This window comes from Carassius auratus, chromosome 34 (assembly GCF_003368295.1).
Source record: "Carassius auratus strain Wakin chromosome 34, ASM336829v1, whole genome shotgun sequence".
Classification (NCBI taxonomy): Eukaryota; Metazoa; Chordata; class Actinopteri; order Cypriniformes; family Cyprinidae; genus Carassius; species Carassius auratus.
Genome location: NC_039276.1, coordinates 24,144 through 52,038, shown reverse-complemented (window position 1 = coordinate 52,038; position 27,895 = coordinate 24,144). Strand labels below are relative to the sequence as shown.

At 35.6% G+C, this 27,895-nt stretch overlaps 1 protein-coding gene across 1 annotated transcript in view; it reads right to left on the bottom strand.

Annotated features, from left to right (window-relative positions):
* LOC113052867 (ubiquitin-conjugating enzyme E2 E3) overlaps positions 1 to 27,895 on the bottom strand; it is a 44,112-nt gene that overhangs the window by 3,892 nt on the left and 12,325 nt on the right. The window contains exon 4 of the mRNA XM_026217303.1: positions 3,316 to 3,448. Coding sequence (XP_026073088.1) covers positions 3,316 to 3,448 — 133 coding nt within the window. The remainder of the gene's footprint in view (positions 1 to 3,315; positions 3,449 to 27,895) is intronic.

Here is a 27,895-nt window from a genome sequence, read left to right as displayed (position 1 = left end):
TTGGGAAGTTGTTCTTTAAGATGGCTTTTTTAGTCAAATGTAGGCGAACAATAATCAGAAATACATTGCACATCTGAAAATAAAAATTATTATAGGATTTTTTTTATTTATCCTAAATTAATATAATAAACAGGCACTTAAAAAATAAATCTCACACACTATAAAATATAATATTTACTGTTTTGGCCATCCCTTTCTCAAGCATTCCTGAGCCACATTTACACAGAAATATTAATCCAAGAAGAGAGCAAGTTGAGAGGAATGTTGAATGTAAACAAATATTGAGAAATATTGAGAAATGTTCCTACTTTACCCAAAATTGTATGTGCTGTGTATTTCTGGGTGAGTCTTAAGTTTAAAGTTTTAAGGTGGCTAAATTTTTTAAGGTGGCTAAAATGTTCAACTTTGCCCAGAATTTTGGAATTTTGCAACAAATTACAAATATTAATTCTAAATCAATTATATTTAATATTAATTTAAATGTATCATGTTTAACATAAAATGTGTTACTTGTAAATTTAATGCAACACAGACATACACTTAATAAGCATAAAATATGTAATATAAATATATTTTAATGCATAAAATATATTTACAATAATAATTAAAAAAAAATGTTATTTTATTTCTATTTTTTGCTTTCACATTTTTTTTTTAAAGATTTGTAAACAGACAACAACATTTCCATAATGATCCACATTTACATGGATCTGCAAAAATGATAAAAACATTGTTTTGTGCATGACAGGCCAGTCGTTGGCGATGCCACCTTCTAAAGAAACACTACGTGAACATGTCATTTGCTTAAGCATGACTTCACCGTTTTTTCGTCAAAGTTTTGTTTTTGTCATTTACACAGATTATAACTATCGTTTTCAAAATCCCCAAAACACAGCTGTCGCATATCCACAAATATGTCATGTAAAGTAAAAACTCCCCAAGTTCAGAGATAGATTACTGCAAATTAACGGGTTGATAGTTGAACCTATTTGAATGTTAATCAAAACATAATCAGATCTTAATTAAACGATCATCCTTTTATTAAGGAATGTCATTATTAGCTTATCAACACTGAAGGCAGCCGCGTAGAGTTTTAGAGTTTCTAAACAGACAGAGACAGACAAAAAAACAGACACAAGAGACAAACTAAAACACAAATAGCTCTTTTTAAAGGCAGATAATGACCCAACCAAACTGATCTGTAAACAAGCCAATGCTTTAGAGCCTTTTACAGCTCGAGTTAATCAATACCCTTATTTCTAGATATACTTTTAGGATGAAATGCAAGTCTCTCTCTTTGCTCCCAAACACACACAGACAGACTTACTCACAAAAGCACAGATTAGCGGACCACAAACCAAGCTTCACCGCTTAGTGAGCAAGAGCGGGCAACAACTTCACAGAGCACCAACCCAAACACATGTAGGCGAGATCGGCACCCAAGTTTCCTCGCGTTTCATCTGGTGACAAAAGAATGAGGGGGTGCGGGCCACCAGCTCTGCCCACCATCCACCGCAGAGGATGAATCCTGTTTATAATTAGTGGATTAGAGCTTTGCAGTGGCTTGATCTGAACAAAGAGCCCCCTCCAGCCCATGAGCTTTATATAAACTTGTTTTTTTACAGATGCCACTGACAGTCGAGATGAAGGCCAGACTGAGGCAGAGAGCCTCTCAGAGCGGGGCAAATTCCCAAACATGCTAACGAAGGAGATTTGGATGCTAATTAATCCGAAATGCTGTGGTTGACTCTTTCACCTTTATAACTGGAGCTGTAGTAAACCAGCTTCCCTAAACCACATCGCTGCCTGTCGGCATCTCACTTATTGCTTTGCACTGGACATAGCCAGCGCTCGGAAGGAGTACGTTTAGTCATCCAGCACACAAATTAGAAAAACACAATCGTTCAGCTTCACATTATCCTTGAGATATTTTACCAGAGGTCAATACCTGTTCTGAATGATCTCTTACAGAGTGTCCTTGGTAGAGCTAATACATCTTAATTAAAGGCCACTGCTCTATAGACTAATAATAGCAAACTGCACATCCACAGTCCACTTGTGAAAATGCTTCTATTGTGTATCTTATTATAACAGCTTATTAGCTTTTTCCATTACAAATCATATAAGCAGCAATAATTCCAGTGAAAAGCTGAATTGAAACACTCGTTCTCCACCTTGAACTTTAATGGAATAATAATAATTATAAAAGACTATTAAGATTAGTGAAAAAGAAACAGTGCAGAATCTTAAATATTTTACATCATAACATTTTTAACATTGTTAAAAATGAGAACTTTTAAACCCACTGTGAGATGTATTGTAGTACTATGAATATTTGTCTCTTAAATACTTATTATAATCTTATTTTTAATTCAGCTAATTACAACACATGATCGTGTGATGTAAATAAAACAGATTAATGGAGTATGTTTTTAATGAAAATAGTATTTCAGTTTTTCTGCTTTAAAATTTGACATTTAATTCAATGTGTTATTTGTAATTATTTGTGAAATCTAATAGCAGTGTTTCAAAGCCAGCCTTGTTTTTTTTTCAGTGCGGTTGGGAAAACCTTTTACCATCATGATGTGATTATATGTCATGTCATATCATCATGATATGATATGATATTTACCACCATATGAACACACAACAATAAACCCTTTAAATATTCAACAATGGCTGTAAACATGTTTTTCCACCATGCTGATGTGTGATAAGGCTGTAGAATTCAAAACAATGGAATACATAGTAAATACATGTACATGAGGTACCACTTTACAATAACTTTCAAATTATATAATGCTTAAATGATCATCTGATTTCATATGGCTTAGAAATGTCATGGGACTTTGATTCATGAGCTTTGGTTCTCAAGAACAGCATCAAATAGCTGAAACAGCTGTTTTAAGTTCTGCCCCACATTCAAGAACAGCTTTAATGTATTCAGTCTGAAATGCTTCCAAATACATTCCAGTGCATTTGAGTTTGCATTTAGATTGAGATCCTGTCGTGAAACATAATGAGCTGCCAATGCAGCTTCTAAAAGCATGAGGATGCTGCCTTCTGAGACACCTGCTTCTGACCAAGTTCTAAGGCATTCGTAAGCATTTCAGGATTCTCCCTCAGAAGGCAGCAGCCTATATAAGCAGTAGATAGCATGACCATCCTGGTACACTTGCCTGGAATTTTCAAGACTTTGATTAGAGTTGTAAGGCAATGCATGAAGGCAGATCACCTGAAGCAGGATGAAGCATCCTCTGTTTTAATACCTCAAAAATAGTGAATAAAAAGTGAAGATGATTTTCCACACTGTACCTTTGGTGGCTTGAAGGGGTAATCGGAAGAGAAGGTGATATCCAGAAAGAAAACGCCTCCCTCATAGACTGAACCCGGAGGGCCCAGGATGGTGGATCTCCACTCATAGATATTGTCACCTTTGGGTCCCGCACTGAAAAACACACACATAAGACAAGGTGATTGAGCGTCTTACACCCAGACTACAACACTGGCCAATATCAGACTATTTTCAGAATAGTGGCATTGGCCGATTAACAGAAGCATTGCAAACAAACATCCAAATGTATCACAAACAATTTCAAAACCAAATAAATACATTACTTTAGTAAATAAATAAATTGTTTGATTTGGTTTGATTTCAGCTTGCTTTTCTGCACAAAATGTTTATGAATAAAATTAAAGAAATACAAAATATAATACAATCAGATTTTTATATTAACTGTTATTAATTCTGCGCATCACAATGCATATAGTATACAGGACAAACGTGTTATTAACAGACTTCTCTTCCATGCATGACACCACCACACACTTTTTAAAGCAGCACTGATGTGGCATGAACATATTTACACATGATCACAATCACAGGACACAATGTAAAGTCGACCATTCTTGCTCACAGACAAGAAAACGAGACATGACATAAAGGTTGACTTTGATGTGGCACTGAACAATATTAATCAAATTAAATTAAATAATATGATTGGCCTAATTAATAATAACAATAAAAAAACAGGTTACAAAAACTTCTCATACAATTTTATTGACAGGTCAGAACATACACTACTGGTCAAAAATGTGGAATAATTAAGATTTATAATATTTTTGAAATAATAACTTTTCTATAATTTTCAAATGTAGTGTTTTACTGTAATGCAAAGCTAAATTTTCAGCAGCCATTACTCTAGTCTTTAGTATCACATGATCCTTAAGAAATCATTCTAATATGTTTGCTATTTCAGACAATAATATTTCACAATATTACGGTTTTACTTTTTTAATAAAATAAACACAGCCTTTGTATATATAATATAATTAATAGTAAATATACACAATTATTCCAAACTTTTGATTGGTAGTGTATGTTAGTAAAACAGAATCTTTACACTGAAAATGCATCTAAACTAAACTGAAATAGGATCTAAGTATGTAGTACCTAAAGAGCATGCGAAATATCTGCAACACAGGTTGAGTCAGAGAACAGATTGAGATAACAGGGACAAGCACACAAACATAGCTAATGGAGGAAAATAAGGGCAATGAAGGAAATCTAAAGGTCCACTCCTGTGATTCTGTGCTGGTGTAGAAGCGCGAGAGACCAGCCTCTAATGGAGGAGCCAGGTGAATGTAGCAGATGCAGCCATAAGCAGGCACTTATCATCCACATCTATTGCTCAATTAACATGTGATGAAACACTCGTCTCTGCCAGCAAGTCTCCAGCCTACACACTGGATATCCACTCGTGCTTTACAGCAATAGAGCACAACTGTCAAGCTCAACTTGGCATAAAGTGGAGGGCCAAGAATAGGCAGAATTACAGCAAAGCAGGAAGATAATAGAAGCGGACGGCGTGAAAAGTAACAGAAGAATTCATAGCTGCCACATAGCTTACTTAATTCTTTGAGCCTGATAAATTATCCGGGACTATTGGACTGCCTCACGCACAGCAGCAAGGGTAAAAAAATGCTTTGAAAATAGTAAAGATCAATAAATGGCAGATTTAGCAAGAGCAACCTGCTACATAGATCATTTAATAGCACAGCGACACGCAGGGTAGTCTTTGGCCATTGCTTAACGCCATAAAATCAACACATGACATTTAGAGAGGCTTTAGCTCACGTCATAGTAAATCATATAACTGTAGCTTACAGCGAGAGGAATGAGAAAGAAATAGAAAAATATCTTTAATGCATCTGAACATAATTCTGACAGGGCTTTGGTAGGGTGTTTTTAGTAAAGCGAGGTGCTCTGTCAGCACAGCAACTAAACTCATACAATAGGAAGTGTGCAACCTCATCTTAAGGATGTGAAAAACTACTTCATTTCATAATCGACTAGTCAACCAAATGTCTTCGAGAGACCCTGTTTAATCAGGCTGATTTCAAGTTCATCTAACCCCAAACAGATGCTGAAGGAATTTTTTTTGAAACTGTAATGATTTTAACATACTGTAAAATCAGCCATAAAAACCCAATCATAAAAAAACAAAGAAATATATACTAATATTAATATATTAATTAGTAAATTGTATATACCATAATATTAGGGGTGGGCAATATGCGCTACAAGATTAACCAGAAGAAATTTGTCAGCCAGGAAATATTTTGGACTATCGTCTCTATTGCGGTTACATGCTCATGTGTCGTTGCTGGTCATGAATGCGTACCGTTTGCATGTGTTTTAAAGCATTGCAGTTTAAAAACAAGTGATTTTAAGCTGTTGAAATGGAATAAGCAGCGAAAGAGAACTCATTTCGCTATACGTGCACGCTAGAGTGCGGAAGTATTGAACGTTATTTTTACCGCTTTATAGGTCTTGAATGGTTAAATTCTACATCAGTAGCATTCTACACCATTTTCGGGTGAACTATCCCTTCAACTGAAAGCAAACACCTGAGAAAGAAAAAGTGTAATGGAACATTTAGCATTTCTTAATTGTTCTACTGGAGTTTTTGTCCTATTGCTTGTAATAATGATAATAAAAAAAACCTTGCTACATGTACTGCATTAAGCTAACTGAGACTTGTTAAAGCACTTGCATTGCTCTTTAGTTGATTTTGATTGCTTGTCCTAATTTGTAAGTCACTGTGGACAAAGGCTTCTGCTAAATGACTTAATGTAAATAGTTTATAGTTTCTGCAGTCTTGATAACCAGAAGAGACTTCTTTTAAAAACATTTAAAGAGCCACACAGATGGGAAATCAAAAGTTACCTGTATTAAAGTGTATGATGTAGCGGTCAATCAGTGTAAACAATGTGCAAAGTAATTAAACCAAAAAGTACACGATTTATAAACTTATTGGCTTCTAAAGTAAGGAGTAGACTCTGAATCGCTGAAACGAGTCGTTATAGATTTCAAATCTTTTGCCCATCTCTTTGTACGTAACGAGAACACTTTGCATAATAATCTCCGCCTACCGTCTTGGGAGAAACGGAACTCTGACCTGCCCCACCCCCCACACAGACGCTCTGGTTGGTGTGAGAGCATCATGTCGAGGAGACAGTGTGTTTTTAATTGTAAAGGCAAGTTTGTTTTATTTTCACTGCCAAAGAATGAAGATCAGAAGAACCAATGTCTAAAATTCATTTTTACCACAATACCAGAGCAGTAAAATAAATCCCTTTTGTTGTGTTCACAACATTTCACTGATGACTGCTTTTCTAATCTCGTTGAGTTGAAGGTGGGATTTTCAAAGCATTTGGCCATAAAAGAGGGTTCATTATCATCTTTATTTGGACCAACAAGCATCTCCGAATCACAACCTGTAAGTATGATTATGAAGTTATGTGTTTGTTTTCTCCCGAGCGTCTTATCAGTATGTCGCGCTAGCACTATATGTTAATGCTAACGCATTGTTTACCGTGAAGTTGTGTGCAGAACAACCAATCACAACTGACTATGTCAGTTGACCAATCAGAACACAGTACGCTACCGAAAGGTGGGGTTTAAGGAAACTGAATCTTTTGAACAGCTTCGCACAAACCGTTTGGGGATCTCTGAGAATTGAGGTAATTTTAAAATGATATTTTGACAAAATGACAATTTTTTTTAACCTTGCATGGATTTAAACCTGTTGAACTACCAATGTTTTAAAAAACATAAAATTTTCTATTGTTGTTCAAATGGTGAAACAATTAAATGAAGCATTAAAACAAACTTCTTAATGCGTTATAAGGTATCATTGGTCATTTTAAGACACTCTACAACACAGCCTCACACACAAGTGTAAAACCCATAAATGCTAATACATTTTGCATTTGGCTAATCTGCAATATGCAAATAGTCTGTCATGCATGACGAACCAAATCTTGTGTAAAGACTGCTATTGCCGCATATGTCAATTCACTTGCATGTGTTTACCTCTGATCATAACCTCTTCAATATGGTGGATGAACAGACGCATCACAGTAAAGAGCAGCCGCTACAAATGTGGCTCTATGTATTCCCATCCATGCTGAAGTGTCTGCCTGCAGTCTTGTTGCTGGACTGTGAAGATTTGAAGCAATTATGTTGACATTGAAGAGCCACTCATAAACAGATTTAGCAAACTCTTAACTAAAACATAAAAGTGGCAAATGATTGAAAAAAGCCACTGTTAATAGCCGAACAAGTCCTCTAGACTAATGAATTCTTGGCAATCAAGTGGACAACTGCATTTGTTGAGACCAAGGCCGACACATGCTTCTCGGAAAAACACAATCACCTCCACATGGTTTCCAGCAAATACAAGAGATTCACACAAACACGGGATCAGATCTACTCAGAAATAATACAGAGTAAAATAAACTCAGAGGCTAACTTCATAATTCATAAGAATATATGGTCAGTTCCATTTTAGCTAAAATATGCTAAATATGGTTATGTTTAGTTATTATTGAGCATGACAACCGCATTGTGAAAAGTAATGGAATTGAACTTTAGTAAACCTGTGCTGCAATGAAAACACTTTCGTTTTCTGAAATAAACCAGTGTAAATGGGGTTAAAAACTTAAAATTAATTAAGCAACAAATATTGATAAATGATATATATTAAAAAATATAAGCTAAATAACCCGAAACAAGATTTTCAAAAAATATAAAAAGTAAACAAAGGCAATATATAAAATAAACTGAAACTAACAATGACCAAAAAATGCAAGAGAATGCAAAAGCATAACTTTTTTTGTGTGTGTGTGTGTGTTCTCCATGTCCCCATAAAACTGCACCCAGACAAGAATTTTATACTTCTGACCTTTATATTATGTTTTTATTTTTATTTTATTTATTTTTTTAATGACCATGTCCGCTTCTGTACAATTTTAAAAAATTCCTCTGGAAATTTCCCACTTCAACAGATTTTCACTCTCATATTTTTGTAGTGGTTTTGGGGAAGCCTAAAGCAGGTATGGGGAGGACCGCCAACAATAACAACCACATTTATGATGCAATTACAACTGTGTCAATGTTATATAATCCAGAAAGTATGTTAGGGGTGAATTTCAGGCAGTAATCCACCTGAAAAACAGGGGTGACCTCAATAATCTAGCGGCTGGTAGGCAGCTCTGCCACCGCAGCGATGGGCTCTGGGCTTGGGGATTGTGTAATCCAGCACTCCCTTGAGGTGCACACACACTATAATCACCTCATATGTGTTTGCAGTTCGCCCACTTCCTGTTGCACACATTTCTCTCTGCAGAGACTGCTTTAATGACCAAGCAACGACTTGTTATCCTTTAACGCTTCAGAGCAAACTCCAACCATTTAACAAAACAAGCTTCCATTCAGATTCTTACACGCTCTCTTGAAAGGAACAAGCCTTTATGATATTAAGCTACCGCTGTGTCTGGAGAATCGAAGCCTGCCGGCTCACCAATCTGTCTGCCTGTCTGTGAAGAGCTCCGGGTGTAACAGATTACACAGAAGATACTGCTGAGAAAATAATTAAGTTAACCTAAGCTCAAACATATACAATTTATCAATCTCCATCTGTCATTTCAGATAACCCAGAAAGATGTCGAGGGCAAGCAAAGCACTGGAGAACGCATGGTAGTTTCATATGATATTGCATAAAAAATCTACCTGAGAAACCCATTATATATAGTGTTCCTGTGGCTCAAGTGGTAGAGCATTGCATTAGCAGCGCAAAGTTGTGGGTTCAATTCACTGCACTGTAAGTTGCTTTGGATAAAAGTGTCTGATAAATGCATAAATTAAATGTAATCTTTAATTTTATATATATATACACATACACACACACACACACACACACACACACACACAGTATATATAAATAATAGGGCTGTGAATCTTTGGCAAGGCAGCGATTTGATTCGATTACGATTCATAGGTTTTCAATTCGATTCAAGAACGATTTTTGCAAATTTAGAACGATTCAATTCGATTTGATTCACAATTAAATTCGATTCGATTCGATTATAACGATTCGATTCTGCATTCTGCATTCGAAGTGCATTCACGGGATTATTAAAATGATTCTACTAAATTCTTTAAATGCTTAGTCAGGGGGCAAATTACAGTAGCATTTATGGTTAGAGAACCATAGGTTAGTAAAAAAAAAAAACTTTTGTCCATTGTTAAATGCTAGTTTAATGATGCGACATGGCATACGTAAAAATGTATGTAAGCCAAGTTTTTAAAAAAGAGCTTTAAGGGTATTATGTATAAGCTAACATTTTGTCACACCATGGGCCTAGCCATAATTTCAGAAGTGACAGAAATGTAAAATACATTCATTTTATGTATGTAGCCTATATAATAATAATAATAAAAAAAAATTGTAACAAGGAATTATCTTTTTTTTAATTACTATTAATTAGCTGTAATAAATCAAACACTGCTGGACAATAATCAATCATTTGTAATCTATATTTTTTTTCTAATGGCAATTTTATGATTGTTTTATATACTAGGCTACATTTAATTAGCATTTATTTAAATTTTCTGCACAGAATAAGGTAGAAAATATACTTTATAGTTTCTTTACTATAATAAATGTCAATTAGCACTGCATCATTCATACATTCTGCTTTTATTCAGTTTATTGCAGATATAGCCTGGCACGTCTATGAAAGCGAGATCGCTTCTTTTCAGTGTGAAAACGTCTTCATCTCTATTTAACTTTTGTCTGTTTGCTAATGAAACAAACGCTACTTTCATGCATCTGATTATCAGATAAATCTGGCGCTCTTATTTCAAGGTCATTGTTAATGCTGTGGTTAATTTTAACAGTTTCCTACGTATATTCGGTTCATCCGCATTGTTTAAACACATTTATCATTTCTTACCACTTACATTTCTTACCGTCGGTAAGATGCAGAGAGCCATTGACAAACTACAGAAAAGTAAAACTGCTTCACGTTAGCATTACTGGCCATGAGTCCTATAGATCACACGTCAGCTGCATCAGAGACGAACGGAGCGCGAGCACAATCTTGTGACAGTCGGTAAACAGTGTTTCAAGATCGATGCATATGAATCGACAGGGTTTGTAATCGATGCATCGAGAAAATGAGTGAATCGTTACACCATTAATAAATAATACACACACACACACACACACATATATATATATATATATATATATATATATATATATACACACACACACTTTTTTTATCTTTTTTTTTTAACAAAAATGAAAATAATTGCAAAAGGTTATTCCATTCACACAGCATGTTTTTGAGTTTAAAAACACAAGACGCAGGGTATGAAATAACAAGGCCTAGAGCTGCATGTTAAGAAATTTACATTACATTTACATTTACAAATTGAAACAGTAACAGTAAAAGCACTGTGCAATGTCTAAACTGATTGCACTATATTTTATGCATAATCATTTTCATTTCTTAACAGTTTTATACTCATTTTAAACATCTTAAATCAATGTTCAAATAATTTTTGAAGTTTTTGTGATTATTTTTTATTAATATTATTATTTTATGTTAAGCAATCTGATTTACCATTGTTTATGAAATGTGCTATATAAATAAACTTGCCTTGCCTAAAAGATGTGTGTCTAGCTAAATTTGACATAGAATAACTATAGATACGGAGTGTGATGGAATGCAAAAATACGTTCTGTGCAAACAGCCCCTTATAGTCTTTTACCAATATACTACTGCTTTACAATATTTAAGTTATCTTTTTCTTTTTTTTATTACACTAGTCAAAACTTAATTATATTCAGAAAATACACAGATTTAGCATAACATAAAAGAATGTTGTAAACAGATCTGTTATGGAATAAGAACCAGTTCTTGCTTTCTAACTCTATCTCTGTACAGTTACAAGAAGAAGAAAAAAAAACACTACATAGGAATTTAATATTAAGCTTAAATATTTGAAAGTGTATTTGATGCAAAATGAGTGGTAAGAGTCAGAAACTGTATGAATGCACATCCTCCCAATCACCTGTCACAGTGCTAGTATACAACAAAACCCATTTTAAAAGCTTACCGGAAATATATTTAAATGTGGGAACAGTGATATTAGCAATAATATGCAAATATGTAGGTAAATATGCAAACAGGGCTTGAACTCAAACTGTCCGCATCAGCACCACCGTCTAACATGTTGGTGCATTTGTAAACGGCTAAGCCACAGCACAAATCAATAAATCAATTTCACAGCAGCAACAAAGATCTTCTTCATAAGACGCATTGCTATTTGGAAACAGCCATTCAGATATATTCTCTCACACTTTATAGCAGGCCACAGTGGAATTATATCAGCAATTAAAACATTATTAATAAAACTACACTCGCTTTAAATGCTGTAATAAATCCCCTGTCACTCAACATTAAATTTCCCAGCCAACACACACAGAAATGTCAGATAATATTCAGCAGCGGAGTCAATGACCTGATGCTTATTTTGAAATTGGCCACAATTAATGCGTTAACCTCAGGGGCTGGGCTTTATACGGTCTCTTTCAGCGATCAACCCCCCGTTCCTCCTCTCCTGCTGGCATACACAACTATAATCAACTGCCTGCCAGTGTCCCATGCTGTTATTTATCTGACAATTGGAATAAAGTCATGCGCAGCCCTGTAATTATGATGACATTATATGAATTACTATAATTTCAGCTCTTAAAATGTCAAATTCTGGGCAATTTATTACCATACAAAGAGCAAAAGAGAACTGTTCTTTAAAATGTCCTATTCATCAGAGAATCCTGATAAAAAGTATTAAATATCAAGCAACACAATGTTTTCAACGTTGCACTAAATCACTAAATATTTTAGTTTTTCTACTTCAAAATTTCATGTGTATTTCAATGCGCTACTTGCCATTTCTTTTAACAGTTTGTAAAAAAAAAAATTCTAGCGATTTCTGAATTAAAATGGTTTGTACACCATTTTTTTTTTTCACTGAAGACTGGAGTAATGGCTGCTGAATATTCAGCTTTGCAACAACAGAAGTAAATTACCGTATTTTCCGGACTATAAGTCGCACTGTTTTTTCATAGTTTGGCTGGTCCATCGACTTATAGTCAGGTGCAACTTATTTATCAAACTTAATTTGACATGAACCGAGAGAAATGAACCAAGAGAAAACATTACCGTCTACAGTCGCGAGAGGGCGCTCTATGCTGCTCAGTGCTCCTGTAGTCTACACTGAAGACATAGAGCGCCCTCTTGCGGCTGTAGATGGTAATGTTTTCTCTTGGTTCTTGGTTCTAAATAAATGCAACTTATAGTCCAGCGCGACTTATATATGTTTTTTTTCCTCATCATGACATATTTTTGGACTGATGCGACTTATACTCAGGTGCGACTCATAGTCCGAAAAATACAGTAACTTATCTACTTTTATATTTTTAAAAATGTATTTGAAATTGTAATATTTCACAATATTACTGTTTTATTGTACTTTTGAACAAATAAATGCAGCCCTGCTGAGCCTAAAAGTCTTCAAGAACATTTCAAATGCCACAAAATGCTAATTTTGATTCCATGAGACCAAATTATCAAATGACAAGCACAAAATATTGAGGCCTTGTCCCAAATGCACTTGAAATGGACTTGCGGTCTTTGCTTACAAAGTGTACGAAACCACAGTGTTTATCATTTGTCATGATATGACTCAAAAGACTTCTTACAAGCGTCTTTGTGGTCGTGATCTTTCTTTCTCTTATGACCTCCTTTGCGACCCGATGATCTATGGGGCATTATGTTACCAAAGTGTGCACAGTGGACACGCAACAGACTGATGAACACAAGAGCAGCAATTGACAGAGCTTGACTGGAAGTCTAACGTCCCTGCAAGTTTAAAGAATCCAAGAAAGTACAATAGGAAGAGCATAGACATTGCTATCAGACAAATAACATTTTCACCAACACCTTCATCAGTTTCAGCTCACATCCAGTTCTTATTCATGATGATATAAACACGGACCTCTTTAGAGGATAAGTGCTTGTTCATATGCCAATTCACTGCTGAGGAATTGTGTGGGATGTTTGTTAAAGCTTTTGCTTTCCTCTAGAGCTATATGAAAGGATAATAATCTCAATGCACCACGAGTGAAGCCAAACCTTATTGGTTCTTGTGTGGCAAATCTGAACATGCTTGAATGCAAAAGATTTGCATGGAAGCCAGTTTCTGCCATGGAATAATAATAACAATAATAAAAAAATAAAAATAAAAAAACACGCCATTCTGAGTTTACATCTCAAACTTTTTTCTTGCATATAACCTCCGAATTCCAAGATGTAAACACAGAATTGCAAGATATAAAGTTGTAATTTTAGTAAATAAATAAATACATAAATAAATCAAAACTGTGAAAACTGTCATAATTACCTTTTTTACTTTTTAATTTGTGGCGGAAACAAAAAGTCAGAATTGTGAGATGGAAAGTCAGAATTACAAGAAAGCATATATCTCAAAATCCAGAATCTTTTTTTTTTCTTGCAATTGTGAGTTTATATCTTGCCATTCAGACTTTTCTTAGAAATGTGAGAAAATAATTTTTAAATTGCAAAATAAAAAGTCGCCACTGCCTTTTTCAATTTTTTATTTTGTGGAAGAAATGTGCTTTTGTACGAGTGCTATTCTGGAGGGCAAGATGTTCAGTTAATGTTGGTTTATGTTTTTAAAAGAACAACACTAACCTGTTTTACTATTTCCCCCGTCATCTTTTTCACCTCATTTCAACACTGCATGAAACTGACAACATAAAAAATGTAACACCAGATCATTCAGACACACTGCACTGGAAAAACACCTTCAAGTTACAACTGTTCTCTTATAGTAGAATGACAAATATGACAACATCAACTCAAAAATAAAAGACTGCGCTTATCTGAGAGATCCTTCCCAAAAGAGGCATAACACAATCACATAAGCATCCTTCTTCAGCATCAAACATGAGTAACCACTGTCACACCACACCATTTATCAAGCAGAAAGCATGAGCTCTTTCTCTCGTTCAACACTATTCCTGCAGAAATTGATTTAGAGCAGGTTATTGAAATGCAGGAATTAATGAGATACCAGAAGACAGAACACACACACTAATGGTTGTGCTGTAATCAGATCAGCTGTGAATGTAAGTAGCGATGCTTTTCAGATGCCGTAGCAATCTTTCATTCAGACGGTGACTTGAGTTTATATTACCTCTTTATTGGTGTACATTATTTACTGGCAGATGCATTGTTTTACATAAACGAGCAAATGAAAAACTGCTCAGAGAAAATGAATGTAGTGAAAAGAACACAATGAACATAAATGGGGGAAAAAAAATCAATACTTACTGATAGCTTTTATAATTTGTCAGCTTTAGTGAGAGCCATCCAAGTATGAAGGCAGAGGAATAAACTCATATTCTGAATTGTATATAATATATATTCAGAATTTCTAAGCTGTATGTATAAATAAATAAATAAATAAATAAATATGCGTGTATGTGTCTGTGTGACAAAAGCAACTTGTTTTTGTTTAACATGATTTACTAAAATAATGGTAACTGATACAATAAAAAAAAGACCTTTAGACATTTTTTTTATTAAAATAAAAATACTAAAAAATGACCAAACCTCGCAACGGAACTACTTAAACTTTAAATAAAAATAATTCAAAATATTAATAAAAAATTATAAAAGTACATCATTTATACTAAAATAACACTGGAATATATTTGAGAAGATTTTAAATATAAAATAATTATAATAAAATTTATAATATACATATGTATACACACAAATGCACTAAATTGCATCTTTTTTTTGCATCAGTAGGTTAATCTAAAACAAATACATAAAATAAAAATAAATATAAAAAACAAGATTATAAATAAGACAAAATATGATTGTTGCGATCAGTATTATATATATAAAACAAATAAAGTCATCAGAAATAATCAGGTATCCAGGTTGTTTCGGGTTGACACCAATACCAATGTTGTGTGCCCTGGAATCCCTGCTCTTGGTAGAGGGCCTATTGATTTCAGTGGTCTGAAGTGCATTGATACAGGACCCCTGGACGAGCGCTGCCTCTCTCTGCTCAGCATGAGAAGCCACTATGGCAAAAATAAGCCCTGAGTCAATATGGCCCGTGTGTAAAAATAAACCTGTGCTGAGACATCAGTAGGGGGAGCGTCAGCCCGCTGCATCAGCCTGTGATGATGATGATGATGATGATGTAGAGCAGATTGATGAAGGCTGACAGCTCAGATGAGCAGCGCAGTGGCTGGGTTGCCCTCTGCTAGGTAGATGGACAGGAAATGGAAGGAGCCAAGCAATGGCAAAACCTACTCCACTCCTCATACAGAGCAGCCGATTTTATATAGGCATAAGAAAGAGGATTAGAGAAAAGCTGCAGTCCCGTGCCCGTTTTACAAAGTGAGGTTAAACAACAGAATTCAGATTCTGGATTTATGCATATTGGGGGTGTAACAGACAGTACACTTATTCATACCATCAACTTGAAACAGGTCTTTCAGTTTGGAATGTGTACCACAAGAATGCAGAGCTGTTTTAACCACAAACTTCTGTGTGCATTTTTTTTTTAAACTGTTTGTGAGGTATACTGATACATTATGAAAAGAGATACAGGAGGTATAGAAAAAGGTAATACTTTGAAGAATGTTATGTCCCACACAAGAAACAAACTCATACAACTTGAGGATGAGTAAATAAAGACAGAATTTCAATTTTGGGGGTGAACTGTCCTTTTTGGGGTGAAGTTCACCCAGCCAGACCCAGTAAAGATTCCTCATGCTGGTTAAGAACTTGTTCATGATTTTGATGAAGTTGTTCTGTCTGAGCTGAATGCTGACAGTGATTCATTACACTGAGCGTGAGTTAGCTTTGTGATGCTGATGGGAGCGCATGATGACTACAGGCAGCGCTTCAGAGACAATGGAGAATAAGAGAGTGAGTGGCATTACACACTCAACAACATCAAATCCTCTTTTGATATTTATGTATTTGCAAGAATCGCTGTTTTTTTTTAGCTATTTTATAACAGAATACAGTCAAACTCTTTAAAGCAGGGAGTAAAATATAGTTAAAACATGATTTTATATGTTGTCCATACCACTGTTAACTAAATAAATACAAGTAATAAAGATACTGAATCATTTATTGATATGCATCAATATACCAATAAACAGCAATAAACTACATTTTACTTGTTACTTGATTTATTTCTACTGAAAGTCTTGAAGCTCGACATGCACAAAACTAATCCACTGCCATGTCTTTAATTCACCACAAAGATTTACGATTCGTTTTTTTTTTTTTTTTTTTGAACAGTGCAGTAATCTGTTCTAAGAAATTGAAACATTCCTCTGCCGTTCTATTAAGTACACAAAACCCAAATATAAATCTGTTCAGTAAATGGTTTCAGACCAGAATTACCACTTTATTTTTAATACACTTATTTTTACGCCCAAAAAGGAATTAATACATAAATCCATTGTTAAGCTACAATGACCGTAAAATGAAATTACTCAAATCGTTCTGTACTGTCTGGAGAAACAACAAACAAACACATCCCCCAGCGTGCAGGTTTGATTCTGGATCACATCTGTAATAAATACCCGAGACCCCTGAGCGAGAGGTGTATCACCTCTATTATGATGCACTTGCTACAGGAAGTGGTTTCCTACACCTTGCAATATCTACAGCAGCTTTGAAGCACTAACCACATACAGTCCATATCAGAGTCATGTTCAGAGCATGCTGCCACACAACTGAGAGAAAGAGAGAGCGTGTGTGTGTGTGTGTGTGTGTGTGTGTGTGTGTCATGGCTGCAAATGACCCACACGTATTACTGCTTATTGTAAAGTGATCTGAAAGCATGATCTCATAATGGGGCGGGCGGTATGACCACAGACTTAGTGTAACATTATCAATCACAGTAATGGTATAATCACAATATAATTCATTTTTATCCAATATTTATTATTATTATTATTATTATTAAATAACCATGTGTCAATGACCATAATTGGGTAAATAATGTAGTGAATTAAGCATCTAAACATTGAATGAAATGCTACGCAATAATCTAAAGTAGATGTAAAGCTGAAAATCCAGCTTTGCCATCACATGAACTGATATTTGAAATCTTTTACAATACCATTCTTGTTGTATTTTTAATCAAATGGATGCAGTCTAAGGATAAGAGACTTCTTTCAAAAACACCTGCTGTATATGCGTATGTTAATGTTAATATATAAACACCTCTGGCAGCTGACACAGAATATTCCACTCAGTCCTCTCTTGTTACATGCAAAAAGATCCACATGCTTCATGAGTGAGAACTTAATCCCATCTACGGCAAAAACCTTAGCAGGTCATGACACGGCAGGACGGTGTGGTTTCCTGGGCTTACAGGACACGTCCTGCTCCAGCGGTGCGTTTAAAGGCAGCTTCACCCCGCTGAACACATCAAGCCCACTGTCGGCCTAAGATCTCACAATCATGAAACCATCAGAGCACTAAACAAGCAGACTAAGAACAACCACGCTTCTATCCAGCAAAGGCAAAAGAGAGAAGAGAAGACAAAGAACAACCGGCATCCCGCTTTAAGCTCCCTCGGCTGAGCCTGAGACTTGTTGCCATGGGATCGGTCGAGATTTTTAATAGTGGATTAGGAGATATCTGACGCCCATTAACAGCTGCTGAATTAACTTTGAGGTAAAATGGCACCGGTGGAGTGGTAATTATTTTAGGAGCCTTTCTTATGTCGAAGAAAGATTGAATTAAGCTCATTTAGGCTACAGGAAGGATAAGTACGGTATGTCAGGATGAGAGATCTGGATACTGGTGTTAACTGTTTTACTGTGGAGGAGAGAAGCCAGACTTTTGATTACCAGAAGATTAAGAACATGTAAAAATCGCAGTTCCTTTTGTTTTTTACCCATTATTAAAAATGGGTATATCCAGCTTGTTCTCACAGCAATTAATACATATTTTAAAGGTTTGCTAATTTGTATGAATTTGAACGACCTCATTCATACGATTTGTGCTTTATCGTACGTATTTAATTCATGTGAATTTGTACGAATGACCTACACATAACCCTGCCCCTAAACCTACCCGTCACTAGGGTCTAGACAAATCGTATGACTGAGGTCGTACGAATTCGTATGAATTAGCCCCCCGTAAAATACATACAAATTTGACGCGAGATAGCATTGGTACATCTGAAATGGTTGATATTACAACCACAGACTTCCATGACAGAAACGCCTCCAAATAATGACTCAGCAGTGTTACATGCTTGTCTGCACAGATAACGGACATAAAATCAAGAACACATAGTACTTCTCAGGAAATCTATATTAACTGCTTCCAAGTGTCAAAAATGTCATGCCACTAAGCTCACAAACTTTCAGAAACTGACCAAGTAACTCTTCTTCAAAAGCACTCATTGTATTATTTTGCATAAAAACAGCTTTGTTTTCAGGAAAACTGAGGCAGTCTTATCTCTACTCCCCATAAGTTGCCAGTAAACCTTGGTTTTCCAAACTGGGGTTCACAACCTTCCAAAATGCAAGCAATAATTTTTCATTTACTTAAAATTGTTTAAACTGTTTATCTGCATGTAATGTGACTATTAATTAACTTCAGAGAACCGTAAGCAAGAATGTTAGGTTAAATTACTGAAATACTAGTTAAAAATTTCAGTGGGTATTAAAGTAAATTTTGTACATTAATGGAGTTTGGCTGAAAAAAAAAAACAAGTTTGGAAATACTTGCAAAGGACAACAGCAAAGTCAGCCAATCAGGTAAGAGCTTGCCAAATCAAGAACATGCTTGCCACTTTTGCGAGAAATGTCCATTAGAAGGTCAGTAAAAGGACATTGGGCGGCACATGGACCTGACGTGCAAGACAGACAAGACAAGAATTCACTTATACTAAAACAATGTACAAAGTAGACAATGTGCCATCAATTAGCCAGCCATTTTAAGATTATTGACATCAATAATGTTCATACTTGCTTGGAAAGTGCTATGAGCAAAATATGAGAAAAATGAGCATTTTTACATTTTCTTTTAACATTTCTTTATTTTGTTGGTGGTGGTTTACAAATCGGTTTATTTACTTGCCTTTTGATGACTGGTATAGCGTTCAATATGCGAGAGTGTGCGCACAAGCTTGTCAGTGAACAATGGCTTGGTGTACGTACTAAATGCAGCTCCATGTGAAAGCGCGCAGGTGATAGTGATTTACCACTAATTACAGAACTGGCATTACTGACAAGATCCGCATTAACTATTGCATGTGATTTATCTTGCAAGCGTGCACCGAATGTACAAGTCCTGTATATTACTTTAACATACTTTATCTTGATTACTAGAGGCGATGCATGGCAAGTTACGTAAGCATATAATTACGTGCCCAGCAACATCAAATATTTCCATGTGCAGTTAGCAGTGAGTGGTGGTGTGCTACAATATTTTACTAAAGTTTAAAAACAGTACTGTAGCACTCTTTATACAGAAGAAGTGGTTGTTCGACAAATCAAATGAAAGGGGCATTTTAGCGCCACCCACATGCACAAATTAAATATTGTAGCCATAAACCAATAAAATTTACTAAAACTGAAAATATAAAAACCAGCCAAAATTATTAATAAATACTATAATAGTATATAACAATTACTAAAATGACACCGATCTAAAACAGTAGCTTGGACATTCTGCTAAACATCTCCATTTATGATGCACTGAAAAAAAAAAAAAAAAAAAAAAACAGAACAACATATGGGTGAGAAATGGATGACAGTTTTCATTTTTAGGTGAACTGTTCCTTTTAAATCCGCTTTGTACATATGCAAACATTCAAATGCTTTAAAAAAATGAAGTTATTATCAGCTGACACTTCTCCAGTAGAATGAACATGCGCTAATGGCTCACTGACAGAATATCGCAATTATAAAAACCTGTCTGAATACCAGTGGCATTTTGAAGGAGATCTCCTTGACAGGCCACTTTGGGACCTTTGTGCAGTTCAAAGGGGAGAACTGTGATAATGCTTAATCAATTTGAGCAGACATGTTTTGAAGGCGATCCTCCTTTTGTGTGCGTGTTGGAAAGAGAAGGGGCTCGGCCTAAGGGCCCGCCTGCTTTTGTCCCAGCTGAGCAGCGAGGCTATCCTTTGTCCCACACACACACACACACACACACGCGCAAGCTCGGTGTAAATGGTGTGCTACTCTGTGTGACATTCAGTCAGGTGAGCAAAACTCAAGCCTGGAGATAAAACCATTTGCTTATTTGACAGGAGGATTTGTTTTTTAAAGCTGAAGTAACAGTCCTGACATGATATTCAAATTCATTTGAAAGCTCTCACTTAAAAGCCTCAAGACTAAAAAACAAACAAACATTTAAATCTATTTGAACAGAACGGTTCTCCCAACAAAACCAGCTTCTTCCATGAAACAAACTATTTTGACAATCTGTGAGATTAAAATGAGTGATAAAGCAAAGCACAGCCTTAAACTAAGTTGTTGTGATTCCGCATCAAGATATTTGATAAGGATTTGGCTAAATAGTTGCTGCTTTTACATTAAGACGACTTGGCAGACTTAATGCAGCTATCTGAAAGAGTTCTTACTAAATCTGAGACCATTTTAAGCCACAAGACAGCATTAGAGACACACAAACGTTAAAAATGTCAGGATTTGTTTCTGCAGCATAAGCAGGGGAAACCCGAAAACCACAGGAAGATGAAAGGCGCCTAATTTGAGAAATGAGGCAATAGATGATTTCTGGCACATTAAACTTACCCTACAAGTTAAAGTAATAACTCATACAAATTCTTTCTTGTTTCTTGTCTTATTGCTCATTAATGTTATTCTGAACGTTTATTAACAGCTTCTTAAGTTACTCATACATTTAAACTACGTACAGTCTTAAAGTAGTTAAACTACAAACCCTTTAAAAAGTAATGAACAAAATTGAAGCTGAATAGCAGCACTTTGTAATAAATTTAAAAAATGACCCACACCACAGGGACTAGAATTTATCACATTTATCGATGGTATATGAAGAGGAAAAGAAAAATATTAGAGTGAAATTTATTATTTTTTAATTCCCTATGCTGTACAGCTGCATGTAGCAATGTGACAAAATACATATGCTAACATTTGAAAGTTTGGGGACTTTGAAGAAATTAATACTTTTATTCAGCAAGAGGGAATGAGATTGGTCAAAAGTATTATCAAAAGATTTACATTTTAAATGAATAGTGTTCTTAAAGCTTTCTATTCATTAAAGAATCATAGATACTATATCAGTTCAATTCTGTTTATCTCGATCCTTACAGACAACTCTTCACAAAAAAAAGGTATAGGCAGAAGCCTTGTTTATTAAGCCTGTATGTATGTCACTTTTTCACTAAATTCGATAATACAAGATAAACAAAGGTTACGTAATACAATTCCAAAAGTATACATACTTAATTACAAACACATAGCTACTGATCTCCAATCAGCGTATTAGAAAGATTTCAGAAAAATCATGTGACATTGAAGACTGGAGTAATGATGCTGAAAATGCACCCTTTACATCACAGGAATAAAGTACATTTAAAAAAGAAACTAGTTCTTTTACATAGTAATGATATATATATATATATATATATATACTTTTTTTTTTTTATCTAATAAATGTAGCCTTTTGTGAGAATCAAAAACCTAGCCTCAAAAACCTTACTGACCCTAAAACCTCTGAACAGCACAAATTAAAACAGCAAATCTCGACTATTTACTACACTAGTTACTCCCCAAACGGCTCATTACTCATCAGCCTTCATCCAAAACACAAGCCATTAAGGAAAATGAACAGTGCAGCTCTCAAGAATGAAGAAATCACTGAGCTTTATTGAGCGTTTTAGGTCTACACTCAAGATAATTGTGAAATCAGCTGAATAGGAGCTAATTTCATGTCACCACGGTGCAAATAACCCAACAGCAGCCAGCGGCAGGCATCATAATACACGGCCCCAGAGAGCCCGAGCGTCATGGGGGCTATAGTGCAGCGGTAATGGCCTAACAATGTTACGTCTCCATGGGAGACACAGCAAATGGGGGGCTGGTTTGAGAGCAAACAGCTCAGAGGGACCCTCTTGGATACCCACATATATGATTAAAGCAGCCTGATCAAGTATCTGTGCTGTTATAATTTATAAACGACTTTAATGAGCCTGAACAAAATGCATATTCAGTTTTCAAACAGGTTCACAAAACCCTCATGCTCAGATACAACATGTCTTTACACATCCCGACAAGTCTGTGAAACACAGCATGTGTGAGCCCAATCATATTAACAGACGAGTAGGGTAGCGCAGTAGTGTTGGGCGATGTGGTAATTTTTCAAATCGTCATATCATCAGCCCGTGACATCGACGATACACAATATTACGGAAGTTAATGTTATGCAAAATCAGTCAACGGTGAAAATAAAAAGCAGATTTAATTTAAAGTCCAACCGTTTAACACTAATATTGTACATAATCGAACATGTTAAATATCAAAGTATTCAAAACAGGTAAATTCATATATTTGGAGTAAAGTTTAATTGAACTGCTGCATCACCTCATGACGAGCTCGATGCCCCCCCACAGAAACAAGAATGAGATGCATTCTAACATAACTTTAGCATTAAACGCAGTTAGTGAGGGCTCGTTTAAAATAGTGCACATATATAGTCCGTTCAGATTACATGTTAAAGTGCAATGAAATACCTTATATTTGCAGACGATGTACATCTGTTTGTGGATGGAGACTTTGTAACGGCCAAAACTCTGTTTTTTGCATGCATCACATTATAGTGCGGTGTGCATGAAAATAATAACAAGACTGCAGAGCAAATTTATCATCCATAGTGGTTCTCACGTAGGCCCCGTCCACACGGAGAAGCGTTTCTGTGAATACGCACAAATTTTTTATCCGGCGTTTTCGCAAGGTGAAACCGCTATTTTTTGAAACCGGGTCCCAGAGTGGATAAATTTTTTCTTTGCGTTTTCGTCTGGACGGCTAATCCGTATATTTTCTGAAACGATGACGTCATCAGCCCACGTCTCCCCCCTAGTCAGACACCTCTACGTCATGTAACAGCATCAAAAACATGAACAAACACTGAACGATTGTCTTTTCATTAACTAACATTAACACTGATAAATAAATGTATTGTTCCATGTTCGTTTGTGTACCACGCGCAAGGTTTATGAGCATAGTCCAAGTCTTCTTCTCTGTTTTTAGTGTATCTCCGTGGCAGAATTACAGCGCCACATACTGGTCTGGCATGTATACTACATCATTTTGCGGTTTCGTGTGGACGCGGATATTTCTTGAGATGAGGAATAAAAAGATCGGATTGGGGTAAGCTCCGTCTTACCACATAGTGTGTGTCATTAGTTAAGTGATCAAGTGATCAGTCTTTAATAGAAGGTCTACGTGAGAACCACTATGGATGATAAGTTCTCTCTGCCACCTTGTTTTTATTCTGTCTTTACTTTATTTGTAACGCCAAGAAATAGTTAATCTGTCATGTATGAGAAGAGCGTGTTGTCGTGTAGCAGCCATTAAATGTGTGGGGCACCAACTCCTCATTTTCTATCTCTTTCATTTCATGGATTTAACGAGTTATCCGAGTCAAATCGTAACAATTTATTCATCAACTACAGGCTCTAATCCTCTTTTGTGCGCGCTGTGTGTGTGTGTGTAATGTGGTGCTGAAGTGAAATAGCTTGGCAGTTTGATAGCTGAATTATAATAGGCCGCCTTATAAAAATAAAAAAAATAAGGTATTATTATAATCTAATACATTAATAGGAATGAGCCTAATATCGTTTTGATTATAGACAGAGAAATCTGCTTATGTCGATATCTCTGACTATCGCCGATGCACGATTCTATCGTCTATCGGCAGAACCCTATAGCGCAGTGGATGTAATGGTGCTGGAGAACAAGGCTACTGTGTGTGTATGTGTGTGTGTGTGTGTGTGTGTTTGAAAGAAAAAGGCTCTGGTTATCACAATCACAGTGTGAGGTGCTATGGGGTGGTTATCTAAAGACCAGGCCAAACGGTCGAGCCACAACATGACTCTCCTGTCTTATCAGCCGTGGGTGATGGAGCGATGGCTCTCAGTGGTGTGGGGGTTGGGGAGGATCATGCACCATTAATAGGCAGGGCGGACACAAGAATCCAAAAGACATATCTGGTGTATGCACATGCTTTAGACCAGTAGAATGTGGCTACATTTGCATTTCCAAACAAAAAAAGACACGTCTAGCCAGTGCAAAACTAGGCCTATATCTTAAAAAAAAAAAAAAAAACAGCTAGTTGATGGATTGCATTAGAGAATAAAAAAGCAAATGGTTTTAAGGATACCTTGCACAACTAGCCTGGTTTAAGATTCAACTGAAACAGATCTGAGGTACTTCTTATAGGTCATTTAGATGTTCATGGATAAAAAAAATCCATGAATAAAGCATTTTTAAAGGAACTTTTTTAACACCTGATAAATTGAGTTTTTCATGAACATTTACAGTATTCTCACAACAATGTTAAAATACATTAAAAAAATATATCATTGGAATCATATTCAGAGCATTTTTACCCCAGCTGTTGAACAATTAAAAACATTGACCAGTCAGAATCTTTGAAGAGCTCTAGCATTTAAAGCATCAGATGACAAAACTGCATTGCACATTTATATACAAAGTTATCGTCTATTAGGGCTGCACGATGTGTCGTTTAAGCATCGATATCGCAATGTACGAATCCAGATAGTCACATCGCAGGATGTGCGATGTAGGCTGTCGTAGTTGATCCGTTATTCATTAACTGTATGGGCCAGCTACTCCCCGGCCCTTGACGAATGTGATTCGCCGAATAATTGCACAGCTAAACCATCATAGAGTGAAAGTTTATCATTGACAGGACTGAAAACCACATGCAAGTTTATCAGGGCAGAGAGAGAGGGAGCGCGAGAGACAGAGAGAGAGAGCGCACGAGAAAGACAGAGAGAGAGAGAGAGAGAGAGAGAGAGAGAGAGAGAGAGAGAGAAGCGTGGTGGCTGCCTCGCGTTTTCTGTGTCTTTAGACCAGAACCGTGCCTGACGCGGCGCTGGGCTGGCGCGCTGCTGCTAGAGAGAGAGCGCGCGCGAGAGAAACAGAGAGAGAGTACATTAGATGTACCATCAATTTTTATAGAAATGTATATGGATTTATTTTGCATGTAATTTTTTTTCCTTTTTTTTCCTCTTATGAATATATATGTATTTTTGTTTTGTTTGTTTCTATTCTGATATGTACAATGCTTTGGCAATATGTACCTTTGTATGTCATGCCAACACTTTTTTGCTCACTCTTGCTCTCTCTCCCTCGCGCATATTAATCAATTGACACGGTGGTTGTAGATGTTTAAATCATTTAAAATGAGAATGTAAGTGTGCTCACCCCATTTGTATGTAAGAAAAAATATCACAATATATAATCGCAGAAAAATAAAACATTGCAATGTCATTTTTTCCCAATATCGTGCAGTCCTATCGTCTATTATTGTGGACACTAATAAAGCTATTGTGATTTAGTTATCATTCTTGGTGTGAACCCGCCTTAACAATAGAATGGTGCACACAAAAAAGGCACACATATAAATCGTTGTACCTTGGGAAAGCAAGCTAGCATTACAGAATTAGCAATCAACAATAAGCTTGTGGCATTAAAAACAAGTTGATATTGCACATCAAAATACACCTTGATCGAGCAGTTTGAGGTGCCTCTATTATATTGCTAATGTCAATATGTTTAGAAAATGATAAGAATGGGCTCCAGAATCTGGTTTTAAGAACATGTTATTTTTACCACTGCAATGCATGAGGATATTTCTCTACACCACTGAATTATAGGTTAAAAAAATACTATTTTAATTTTACACTTTGGCAGTGTTTGTGAAGAGCAGCTTAAAATTGCTTGTGATATTTCTCATTTGTAAGTAACTTTGCATAAGCTCGTCTGCTAAATGAATGAATGCAAATGCAAAAAAAATAACACTGAATGTGAATGGCTTTAAGAAGGGATGGATTTAAAAAGATGCAGATTTTTGATTAATGGATCAAGATTTTATACAAGTCAATCAATAAGAGAGAAAAGTATATTTATTTACTTTACTATTTAATACATTATCGTGTATCTAGCAATTATTTTTTCGATGCATCGATTAATCTAACGATTAATTTTTTCAGACCGATTCGATTTCGATTATCTCCCCATTAATTGATTACTAACAATTTATACATGTTGATTTACATATCTGAATGAAAAAAAAAAACATGAATTCCTTAACATTGCAATATATGTTTATTGCTCTTAAAATTACAAAATAAAAGACTGACCAAGAATGCATTACTTTGCACTTGTATAGAGATAGCATTCAATAAAACATTGAAGCCTTGAAAACACATAGCTTACTGAAACAAGCTTACTGAACACATAGGGCCTTGCTTACTGAAAAAAGTCCTTCTTTCAGATGAAAATAACAACAACTTGATGTCTAGCATTCAATAAAAAAGGTCACCCAAAATACTTGTTTAGAGCAATTGAAAGAATACAGTAACCAATGTAAACTTGAGGGCTTTAAGCTAATACAGAGTGCGCGTTTCCAAAAAAAAAAAAAAAACAGTGTGAGCCAGCAGCCTGTCATGGAGAAAAAACAATCTCTAAATGAAACTTAGGCGTTCCGCCCTTTTTCTATCGTGTCTAATGATTTTGGTTAATATGCGAGAGAGAGAGAGAGAGAGAGAGAGAGAGAGAGAGAGAGAGAGAGAGAAAGACAGCGCTCGTGTAGTTTGAAGACTGTGAGTGCGCGAGCGCGCGTGAAACTTTGGTGTTTCGCCCTTTTTCTATAGTGTTTAATTATTATGCACAAGGGAGAGTAGGGATGCACCGATCATGATTTTTCATGGCCGATTCCGATACCGATTTTTTACAAAGCAAACTTGCCGATTCCAATACCGATTTCCTATATTTTATTTTTAGCAACAAACAAGAAAGAAGGAAAGTGTGCATAAACAAGATATTTGGTATTTAATAGGCCAAACTTGCTTTTGGCTATTGAAAACAATAACCGTAACCATCTGATATTAACGGCAGTAACTGCACAGTAAGTAGCCTACATTCAATACAAACATAGATGGTACAGACATCAGCATTTAGCTTTTGTTTTTGAATTGGGTTGAAACTACAGATCTGGCCTTAAATTAAAAGATTAACTGTAATCATGTGAAATTGAAGGCAATAACTGCATAGTTTTACAATCCAAACAACACAATCAACACACATTCAATAAGATGTTTCTTAATCAGCATTTAGTATTTTAGTTTTTAAATTTGCTTTTAAATAAAATAAAAAAA